Source organism: Colobus angolensis, unplaced genomic scaffold, assembly GCF_000951035.1.
Source record: "Colobus angolensis palliatus isolate OR3802 unplaced genomic scaffold, Cang.pa_1.0 Scaffold190, whole genome shotgun sequence".
In the NCBI taxonomy this organism is placed as follows: domain Eukaryota; kingdom Metazoa; phylum Chordata; class Mammalia; order Primates; family Cercopithecidae; genus Colobus; species Colobus angolensis.
In genome coordinates, this window is record NW_012115044.1 from 1,236,278 (window position 1) to 1,247,807 (window position 11,530).

At 45.4% G+C, this 11,530-nt stretch overlaps 1 protein-coding gene and 1 pseudogene across 2 annotated transcripts; both read right to left on the reverse strand.

Annotated features, from left to right (window-relative positions):
* Positions 1-1,061: 1,061 nt before the first annotated feature.
* LOC105510706 lies at positions 1,062-2,696 on the reverse strand (annotated as a pseudogene). The gene has a single exon (XR_001001596.1). The product of XR_001001596.1 is annotated as a protein FAM214B pseudogene (transcript).
* A 2,816-nt stretch (positions 2,697-5,512) lies between these two features.
* Positions 5,513-6,843, reverse strand: ZNF80 (zinc finger protein 80). The gene is given in 3 exon segments (XM_011940596.1): positions 5,513-6,213; positions 6,215-6,516; positions 6,519-6,843. Coding segments are annotated over 3 exon segments (888 nt in total). The 3' UTR covers positions 5,513-5,952.
* Positions 6,844-11,530: the final 4,687 nt, after the last annotated feature.

Here is an 11,530-nt window from a genome sequence, read left to right on the forward strand (position 1 = left end):
TCTCAAGTTTCCAAACAAGAATTTAATCTTTCTTTTAAAATCTTTTTTTTTTTTTTCTAAAAAAAAGTACCAGGTAAAATATTTTCCTGTTTTTGCTTTTTCAAGTTTCAGCAAATGCTTGTTCCCCTCAGCCCAGCCCCAGGAGTCAGGACTGATGCTAGGTCAGAGTCTGGAGTGGGGAATGGGACAGCTGGAAACCACGTGACTGAGTTTGAGAGTTGCCACTTACCCTGGATGAGGTAGGTGGGTCAGAGTCTGGCCAGGTGAGAGGAGGCACCCCAATGCTTGGACTTGACTCTGCTCCCTGGACACCTTCCTCAGTCACACCCCAAAGCAAGGAGACACAGGTAGGAGGAAAGGGACAACTGGAGTCTGGAACTATAGGTGAGGGGTGGTTAACCTCTGTATGTGTGCATACATGCACTCTCTCTCACACACACATACCACACAAAGACAAGCTTGTGCACACATGCATATGTATAATTTGACTTTCAGAGCTAGGTCAGAGTGTAGGGGAAGTGAAGGGACTAGGGCAAGGACAGGGCAAGCTAAGGCTTTGGCTACTGACTCAGTCCCTCTGGAATAAGCCCTCTTCCCTCAGCTGAGGGAGAGCAGTTCTCTTACTCCCCCCACATAAGACATAAGACTCTTCCACTCCTGAGGTTGGAGCAATACCTGAGAGTGGGAAAGGAGGGGGGTGATGCCAATGATCAGGTGTGGGAGGTACTAAGTCAATCCAATTTGAATAAATTATAAATTAAAAATAAATAAAATAATAAATGGTCCTTTTTCAGGACAGGGAGACAACGCTGGCATGACTTGCCTGGGACCTTGGGATAACCTCAGGGTGGCTCCGGTTCCTCCCTACTACCTAACCTGGCCTGGGAGACCCAAGGGAGGGGACAGGCACATGGAGGACCCGAGGTAGGGCAGGGTGTAGTAAGGATCAGAAGCTTCAAACACCCAAATAATCAATCTGGGCATGAGCATGGTGAGGGCTTTAACTCGAGCCTGAAGGGTCTCTTGCCATCTCTCCATCTATGGGATGGGCAAGATGGGCAGAGTTGAACCCACATTGGTTCAGAGTGCTGGCAATCAGGGCAAAGGTGAATAACGTGAGTAAAGAGGGGCCTCAGTCACAGCCTGAAGTTCGTAGGGGAGCCCTGCGTCCAGCTCCAGGCGCCCGCAGGAAAAAAGCAGGCAGAGATTTCCATTCCGGCTTAAGAGGCCTGAGTGGGAGCTACAGAACCCAAGGTGCAGCAAGTAGCAGAGGAGGCAGTAGGTGGGGTTGGCATTTTTCTCCTCACGCACAGGCACCAAAAAGAGGCAATGGCACAGGAAAGGCATGTGGTAGCAGCCATGTCCAAGAAGTCAAAGGTCACCAGGAACATCTTCACCATAGTCTGGTTGAGGTGAAATGTTACTTGCATGGTGTCCACTTTGGGCCAGCTGTAACTCTTCCTCTCCAGGGGGTTCAGATCCATGAAGCCCAGGAAGGTGGTGGGGACATTTTGCTCAAAAACCTCAAAGAAGGTGACAGTGACAGACAGTGTGACATGGTGGGGGCAGTAGGACCCACTAGCTCCAGTCTCTGCTTTGAAGCCCTCAATGTGGCCAGATGGTGCAAAGCGTCCTTGCAGCAATGATTCCTCAAAATTGACCAGCAGGGTACAGCTGACAGCAGGGGTGGGAACAGGGGAGGCACTAGGGGGGCTCAGCAGGCCTGGCCCCTTCCAGAGGCTTCAAAGTGGGCTCAGTTTGGGCACCTCTCAGCCTCCGCCCCATGGGACTGCAGTCTGTTGGGTCCAAAACAGGCTCCTGGGGCCCAGGCAGCAGGTGGCTCCAGAAGGGTATGGTTTGGGCATCAGAACTGTTGGCAGCAGTGGGGTGGCCCAGGGTTCCCTGGCACCTCCAAAGGGCTGGCCCCTCTTCCTTGGAACTGACATTTGGGGCTTCTCCAGCAGGAAGCAGCCTTTGCTTGGTGGGGCAGGGGCCTGGAGGTCCAGGACTGGGGGTGTGTGTTTGGGACTGTGCCCACTGTCAATGCCAGGGGACTCCCTAGGCCAGAGGCTCCCCACATTGCCCACCCCAGCCACTGGGCTCTTACCCCTTATTTGTGCAAGACTGCAAATCAGTGTCGAGCGTGTGCAGCTGGCCCAGAGGGCTGGCCCTGGGGACTCCCCCAGGGACCCCTGTCCCCCTGGATCTGGGGAAGCCGTCTCTGGTGTGCAAAGCATTTCAGGAAGCATATGATTGGGGCCAGGGGGTACTCCAGGCCCCTGAAGTTCAATAAGAGGTAGCACTACTTCCCTGTTCCACAACACAGAGGTCACAGTGGGAGAAATGGTGGCTGGCCACACTCGCTCCCAGCCCCAGTCCCCCTGGGCCCAAGGGCCCCACAGGAGATGGTTCTTCAAGGGGTAGGCCCTCTCTGGCCCCCAGCCCAGGGCCTCTCTCCAGTACCTGGGGACCCTCAGTGGGAGAGGTTGGTCGCTTCTGGGCCCTGTGAGGCTCAGAGGCACCAGCTGGAGGGATACCTGGTAGACCCTGGGGGATGTTGTTGCTCCCCGCCCTCCACTTGCTGGGCTGTAGCCCATGAACAGGCCACCCCAGAGAGCTCCCTGCCTGACTGGAGTCTGTGAAGGGCCAGCCTCTGGCTCTGAGAATGGAGACAGCTCTGCCTGCATGTAGCACATGAAGCCCCCCTTGGGTCAGGGGGGTCACCCCCACATGGCCTTTATGCTTGGCCCAGGCTGGGGAGTCTGGGGACATCCGGATGAAGAGGGCTCAAGTCTAGCCATGCATCCCCTCTTCCCAACTGATGCCTTGTTCCTTCCCCTAGCTTGCAGTCTGATACATGCCAACTGCACTGGCAAGGTGACTGCCACCATTCCATGCAGCTCCTGGGCTCAGCAGGACCCTGTAGTTCTGTGGGTCCCATTGCACTTGAGGAGGTGGTAGTAGAGGCAGAGTTTTAAAGCCACAGCAAACAACAAAGGTCTTGCATTCATCTCTCCCAGGGCAGTGAAGCCTGCTCAGTCTAGACTTACACTAGAGACTACTCAATGACTCTCACAGAAAAGAGATCTTCCCAAGGAGACATTTTCTCCTCCTAAGCCAATAAGGTCATCTCACTCATAGTCCACTTCCAGGAACTGACCCCAGATGGACAGAATCTGCTCATATCATGACAATTCTCTTGCTAAAGAAGAGAATAATGCTCACAAAATTGCCCCAGATGGTGGTGCAACTGTTTTTGGCCAAGTGCTACAACTGAAAAGCATGAACAGGGTTTTACCAATGGGTTACAGTTTAGTTCATATGAAAATTGCACTCCCTGTTTATTCCTAATAGGGAAAATATTTCTGATAGTATATGATTCCTAAATGAAATGATGCTAACAAATGTTCACAAATTTTGTGAGGGAGAACACAGCAAATTGTAAGATATGATCTGCAGATATCAAACTCATTTTCTTTACTGGAAAACAGGTCTGACTGCCTGGTACGATTATGTTGGGGGAAAATGCAGCTATAGTTCTCTTCATTTGGAATATAAATGTATATCACAAAGCTAACCAGATCACATTCATTCAGTAGCAAACACAAATCAGCTGTGGCTAGCAAATGTGTGTGCAAAATACACTGACATCAACATCAGTCTGGTGCTTTCTTGTGATCAAATCCAGGGAAATAGAAACTAGCCATCTAAAACCTAACCACTTGCAAAAGAGCATTTATGTTACCAGCAATTTAAAGGAAATGAATGTTCACTGAGGAGTAGCCTATGCTGAACTCTCATTTTTACATGTATTCAACTACATATATGCTGGCTCATCATTTTAAAACTATTAACGACTGGGTGCAGTGACTCACACCTGTAATCCCTTTGGGAGGGATTACAAAGGGATCCTTTGGGAGGCCGAGGCGGGTGGATCATGAGGTCAGGAGATTGAGACCATCTTGGCTAACATGGTGAAACCCCATCTCTACTAAAAATACAAAAAATTTAGCTGGGCACGGTGGCACCTGCCTGTAGTCCCAGCTACTTGGGAGGCAGAGGTAAGAGAATCACTTGAACCCAGAGGCAGAGGTTGCAGTGAGCCAAGATGCACCACTGCACTCCAGCCTGGGTGACAGAGTAAGACTCCATCTCAAAACAAAACAACACAAAAAAACTATATTATCATTTATTAAATGTGATTAGGTATCTCTGGATCCTTGGTCTGTTATTTTTTAAAGGCATAATAAGACCAGGACTTTAAAAAAAAAAACACCCTGTAAAATGTACGATTTTTAAGAAATAATAGAAGTCACTTTTATTCTAACATGCTATCTTTATAGAAATATTGTAAACATTTATTGCAAAAACAATAAATGCTTTTTATTTTTCAAATGTAAACAATACTTAAGTATAAAAGTAAAAACTGAACATTGCATATAACCCCGGTCCATCCCATTTCCTGCAGAAAACCACTATTAACAGTTTTAGGCTTATACTTCTAGATGTAGTTTTATTTCCTGAAAGTTTCTCTTTTACTAAATACTGTATCTTAGAGATGTTTTGATATCAGTACATACAGAGATACCTTATTGCTTCATAGTATTTCATAGAACAGATGTACCATAACTTACTTCCTACTGATAAACATTTAGATTGTTCTCAACGTTTCACACATAAAAACAAAACTGCAGCGATTAGTCTTCGCACGCACATCTCTGCATAATACAAGAATATTTCTGAAGATTTCTAGAATTGAATTAACATGTCGAAGGAGCTACATATTTTATATTTTAACACATTGTATTCATCAAAACATTTTTTTCTGGGTTTCTCATTAGATTAGATAAGCTGTGTTTTGTTTTGCTTGTCTTAGCTCTTGTTTAACCTCTAGAAAACTAGTGACATGCTCTTGGAGAAGCCCCTCTTACAGAAGGCCAAAGAAGCTGAGAAAGCATGGAGGAAATAATCAAGGCTCACCTGGGAAAGCAACACAGCTTCACCATCATTCTCTCGACCCTGAGAAAATAAATCAAAACAAACAAGTATATCGAGTGCTGGGTGTTCAAAACCACATGAAGAATTTTTTTTAACTTAAAACCTTAAATAGTCTTAAATGATGCAGCAAAATATGCCAATTCAATGTGGATACTTATCTCCTTAGATATGAAATGATTTTATATGGCAGTATTTTTATATTCTACGTTCTTACAAGTTTCACATATTCCATTACTTAAGCATTCATATTTCTCACAAAGACTTATGTTCCTCAGGAGTACAATGTTTTAGAACAAAGAATGCACTCAATAAATCTTTACAGAGTCAGTCTTTACAGAGGACAATTCTCCTGTAGACAGGAGTGAATACATATAAAGGACAAATAATGAGGCAAGGCCCTTGTACCTTTCAGGCATCTGCAAAATGAAGAACTGAATTCAAATTTTGATAGGCATGGCTTTCAGAGAAGTCCGACAGAAGCTGTGCATGAATTTCTTTTTTTCTCTTTTACAGTTCCCTTCTTACTTAAAAAAAAAAAAAAAATTCCTGAGGTGGCTTAGTGATATAAACTATGGAGAGAGATGTGGGTGGTTCTTTTAAGTGCACAAAAACCAATAGTCTCCCTCCTGGAAAAATTCTCAGATGCTGAGGAAGATATTTCCTGTGGCCAAAAGATTTTCTTCACTAGTTTTGGTCACAGTGTCTTTTCCCAGTTTAAGTTCTCTGACGTTGACTGATGTGAGCCCACTTGCAAAAGTCCTTCCCACATATCTTATAGAGTTTATCTCTGGAATGAATTCTTCAATGCCAAGTGAGGATGAGCTGCAGGTCACAGCTTTCCTACTGTCGCTGAATTCAGAGTGCTTCTCTTCAGTGTGGCTCCTTATGTATCAAAGAAAAAAAAAAAGAAAGAAAGAAAGAAAGAAAATCCACAAATGCCCACATCATTTGCACTCAAAGGCTTTTTCCTCCAGAGTGGATCTTACTAAGTCGGGCAAAAGCAGAGTGGTAGCCAAAGGCCTTTGTACGTTCAAGGCACTCGTAAGGTTTCTCTGCAGTGTGGCTCCTTGTGTGTCGAGTGAGGGAATAGCCATAGTAAAAACCTTTCCCACATTCTTTACACTCATAGGGCTTTCCTGCAGGGTGGGCCATACTATGTCGGAAGAAAATAGAGTGGTAGGTGAAGGTCTTCCCGCACTCACTGCACTTTGCAGGGCTCCTCTCCGGTGTGAATCTTCATGTGCCGGATTAAGGAAGAGTTGCAGTAAAAGGTTTTCCCACATTCTTTGCACCCAAAGAGTTTTTCTCCAGTGTGGGTCATACGATGCTGGATGAAGACAGAGTGATAGCTGAAGGTCTTTCCACACTCGCTGCACTCATTGGGCTTCTCTCCAGTGTGAATCCGGTGGTGGCACAGGAGGTGCGACCTGTGGTTGAAGACCTTCCTGCACTCCACGCACTCCACACACTTACAGGGCTTCTCCCCTGTGTGAATCCTCGTGTGTCGAACGAAGTCGACTTTTCACGAAAGGCTTTTCCACACTCCTGGCATTAATAAGGCTTCACCCCAGCGTGAATCTGATGATTTCGAAAAAGGAGGCTGTTCTTGTTAAACACTTTCCCCCATTCCTTGCATTTGTAGGTCTTCCCCTCACGAACCAAAGCGTCTTTACTTGTTCCCTGGGAGTCACATTCACGGGGATTGTCTCCTGTGGAGACCGGCTCCTGTAAAACCCATGAATGCAGACCATCACCTGTCCCCAGACCATTGCGTTTAGGACTAATCTTCCTCCGGAAAGTCTCCGTGTGGGAGACGGTAGCCAGACTCAAGCGCCCCTTCCGCATTTCCAACCAGTCTTTCCCACACTCACCTCAACCTGGAGGAACTGCTGGCTCCCTGAGTTAGTCTTTCCAGGAGCAAGGCCCCCTAGGACAAGGCTGGCTGACCTTGGTTTTTACTTTGTCACCTGGACAGCAGCTTTGGCAAAGGTGTCTTCTGCTCTTTTATGGCTGCTTCAGCTGGTAGGTCAACTCCGGTTGGCATGCCCCAGTGATGAGGGGTCTGCAGGTCTCTGGTGTCACCTCCTAGTACAGGGTCCTCTGGGGCGGGTCCAGCTGCTCCCACTTCTTACAGGTTAAGATCATGGACATGTCCTGCACCACTGCCTCAGATGATGCTGCAATGGAGCAAGACAAAAGGTCCACGTGACACCCGCATCCGCATACGCAGAGAGTACTTCCGACTACAGATACCAGAGAGCTGCGTGCGGCCTCCGCCAGCCGAACTACAAGTCTCAGAGGCTTCAGTTGCATTTTTTAATTCCTGGGAATTTAACCCTCAATTATTCTAAATTGAAGTTGATGCCAGTTGTGTCAGGGAGGACCTGCGACCTTGCGCACAAACATGCACATGAGAACATGCATGTAAGGAGCTTGTTCATGCAGGGTGTGGAGGGAGTGTGTCCTACTTATCACTTAGTTTTACCCGCTTACCCCATGATAAACTGTACTGAGGGGCTGGACATTAAAGTCAATCCAGTCGAAATAGTGTGGAGAAGACATGGAAATTCAGGGTCTCTTTTATGTTGTGGAGGGTTCTGTAATTAGTAAAATCACTTTGGAAAAGTTTGGGCCTATCTCCCAAAGGTCTTTCCAAAACAAAGCTTTCCAAGATGTACCAGGAAATGTGTTCCAGAATGCTCACATTAGCAAACACCTGGAGAGAGTTCAGGAAAGAGGATGGCCACTACACGGAATACAACACTGTTCAGCCGCCTGGGACTGCTGCCGTCCAGTACTGCTCCCCGGGGAGCCAGGGAAGCATCACAGTTTATGTTGCAGAATCCTCAGAAATGAAGGGTGCAACAGTACTAAATAGCTCTGGAGCTGGTGAGGAGTGGAAGCCATCATATGGAGATTGGTGGCAGTGACTTGAGCTTTGAGCAAAATCCTGATCCACGCCCTCCCCTTCCCAAAATGCAGCTGGTTTTTAAAGTGAAGAGAGGATCGTGGAACCAGGGAATGAGAGGCAAATTGGAAGGTTCTGGCGAGTACTGAAGAAGAGAACTGATGGTCACTGACATCTGGACCCCTCACTCCACCCCTCTTTGCTCTTCCTAGCAGCTGTTTGGAATGTTCCTCTCTCAGAATCTAATTAGCTCAAGAGGAGAGACCCAAAGACACTGATATTGCAGTTCTCCCAGGGAGGTGGCCTGGCAGGTTGACTTTTAGCGAATACTTATACTTTGTTTCATTTTTCTTTCTTCTGTGCTGGCCAGAAACTCTATGTACTATATTGAAAAGAAGAGGTGCTATCAAATGCCATTTTCATTTTGCGGATTAAAAAAATTCTTCTAATGTTTCATAACTAAGAATGTGTGTAGTGTGAAATTTTGCTGGTATCACCAACTTGATTACTTTTATAAGATGTAAATATTGGGGCCAGAGAAATAAAAGAGCAGGCAGACATGCTAACTGGAAAATCCAACAGAGTTTTCTCACCCAAAGTATTTGGAACAAGTCAGTACAGTCACAATACAAGGCAGAAGGCTTAGCTGTGTTGTCCAGACAGCAAGACTCTCCCCAAGATGGGAGGCAATAGTGGATGGCAATGACTTAGGCATCTATGCATGAGCTCTTCTGAATAGGTTCTGAACTATCTTACCAGGGACAATGTCCCCATCAATTTCAGGACGCTGCACATTTGATGGTGAAGTTCTCTCCAGCAATGATTCTCAAAGTGTCATTCCTGGTCTCTGTTTTGTTCATTTTTAAGAGTTAAAGAGCTGGGCGCGGTGACTCACACCTGTAATTCCAGCGCTTTGGGAGGCCAAGGAGGGCGGATCACGAGATCAGGAGTTTGAGACCAGCCTGGCCAACATGGTGAAACCCAATCTCTACTAAAAATACAAAAATTGGCTGGACGTGGTGGTGCGTGCCTGAAATCCCAGCTATTCAGGAGGCTGAGGCAGGAGAATTGCTTGAATTGGGGAGCCAGAGGTTGCAGTGAGCCAAGATGGTGCCACTGCACTCCAGCCTGGGCAACAGAGCAAGACTCTGTCTTGAGAAAAAAAAAAAAGAGTTAAAGAAAGGCTGATCACTAAATACATGCGATCTAACCATGATCTTGTGGGAGGTTACAAAATGAGTTAGTTTTGTTTCTTGGAAATGTCTATTTTTTTTTCTTTAATGAATTTGTCTTTCAGCATATGGTTTTAATGATATAAAACGGCTCCTAAAAATGATAACAAATTTCTCTCATTTGAGCTGTCAGTAGCAAAGCTTGTAAGTAATGTGAATATCTCAGCAAAAAGTTGGTACAAATTAGGTCATATCAACAACAATGCCCAGAGTCTGCTCTCTGGAAATTCTCAGGGGGTTTCTCACAAGGGCTCCTGTGAATGACTTAACCAATGTGACTATAGACTATCACCTGCAATTTTTGGTCCTTGGATACATCTATGGACCTCCCCCTTATTACTGTAATCCAGGCGTGAACATAATCTCTCTAGCGTTAGACCAGACTGTGGCTTTAACAAGACTTCTCCTCGAACTGGGGATCTCAGAGGGACTTTCACATAAAGAATAACAACTGGCTACTAGATAGGGCTGTTCTTGGAGTCCTCAGTTCCCAGTCCATTCACCTGGCCTCCATACAGCTGCCTTCTGCTCAGAGCCCATTCTCTTCACCAATATTTTAGGAAGAGGCCAGGTTTTCTTGAACACCCAGAAACACCTCACACATGCCTCAATTCCACAGTGTCTAGGCCCAAGTCAAAGTCCAGACAGAGGAACTAACCCCAATCCAGGCCTATATTCCCCATTTTCTGTTTCCATCTTTTACAAAAATGCCTAATCAGTGTATTATCTTCTTCCTTCAGTGGAGAATCCACCTTCATTCACACAATTGTGGCCTTACCCTATGACTCCAATAGTATATCCCTTTAGAACATGGTGTCACATTTCTACAAGATATACATACTTACCATTTTGGTTTGAATAGATCCCCCCAAAAAGATGAAGTCCTAACCTCCAGTACATGAGCATGTGACCTTATTTGGAAACAGAATCTTTTCAGACGATCAAGTTAAAATGAGGTCATTAGGATAGGCCCAACTAAAATGTCCTTGCCTCTAAAAATATGGATTCTCCTTGATTCTTTTTTTTTTTTATTTTTTGAGATGAAGTCTCTCTCTGTCACCCAGGCTGTAGTGCAGTGGTGTGATCTCGGTTCACTGCAACCTCTGCTTCTTGGGTTCAAGTGATTCTCCTCTCTCAGCCTCCTAAGTAGCTGAGACTACAGGTACATGCCACCACGCCCAGTTAGTTTTTGTATTTTTAGTAGAGATGGGGTTTCACCATGTTGGTCAGGCTGGTCTTGAACTCCTGACCTCAGGTGATCTACCTGCCTCAGCCTCCCAAAGTGCTGGGATGACAGGCATGAGCCACCGTGCCTGTCCGTGATTCTTTATGTTAGAAATATATTCTCCCTTGTATCTCCCTAGTCCTTTATCCTTTACTTCATGCCATCACTTTCTTCCTGGTGATACAGCTATTTGTGCAGCCTGACTCTCTCATCAAACTGTAAGTTCTCAAGAGCAGAATTCCCATTGAACTCATCTTTATTATCTCTCAGAGCAAGAAATACTGTGCCTTGCATGTGGCCAATGAGCAAATCCATGTTTTGCCTAATTTGATTCCTTTTATAACCTTCAGAAAAAGGTGTTTTATACCCTTCAACCAATGAAGAGGAGTGTGGCCAAAGATGAGAATGACCTGTCCACATAGAATTCTTTCACCATTGCTTATTGCTTCAAACAGTATTAAGTCCAAGAAACAACAATCAAAACACAAAACCCAGCACAGCTCATTTATTAATTATCTATTTTGTGAACCAACTCTTTCTTTGTGTGAGACAGCTCTGTTTCTGCCTGGTAAGGGAGCAGTCCACTTCAAATGCAAAAGCAAACTATTACTGCAGCCACAGTTTTAGGACCTGTTTCTCCTCCTTCTGCTTGTGTGAGATGCCCTAGGGTCCTAGAGCCACTGTAGATAAGCTCAACAGCTGCCTCTTGGATGCCCAGGTGGATTCTGAAGTTCTCTCCCCGTGGTGGTTGCTGTGGGGAAGAGTGAGTTTCTGTTTTGCTCAGAAAATACTCTTTATGACTGGAGGTTTCCCATCTGCGTCTTGTCTGTTCTACTTGTTTACCATTTGCTGAGAAGTTGCTGAGTTCTCAATTATGTATATGTGTGTGTGTATATATATATTCATTAGCATGTTTTCCATTACCAGACTAATAGCAAATCCTTCAAATGTTGTTATGAAATGTCACCATCTCACGCTGTAACATCCCACTAAAATTTCTGTTTCAGAAATAGGAAACAGAAATATTTATTGTTTCTTAATCTAGAAGGGTTGGTAAATTCAAGGTGGAGAAGCTTAGGCTTAAGATGGGACTTACTTGTTGAATAACCTTGGGAAAATTACTTCACCTTTGAAGGGATAAGTAATGGAAAATGAGGGATAAGACCA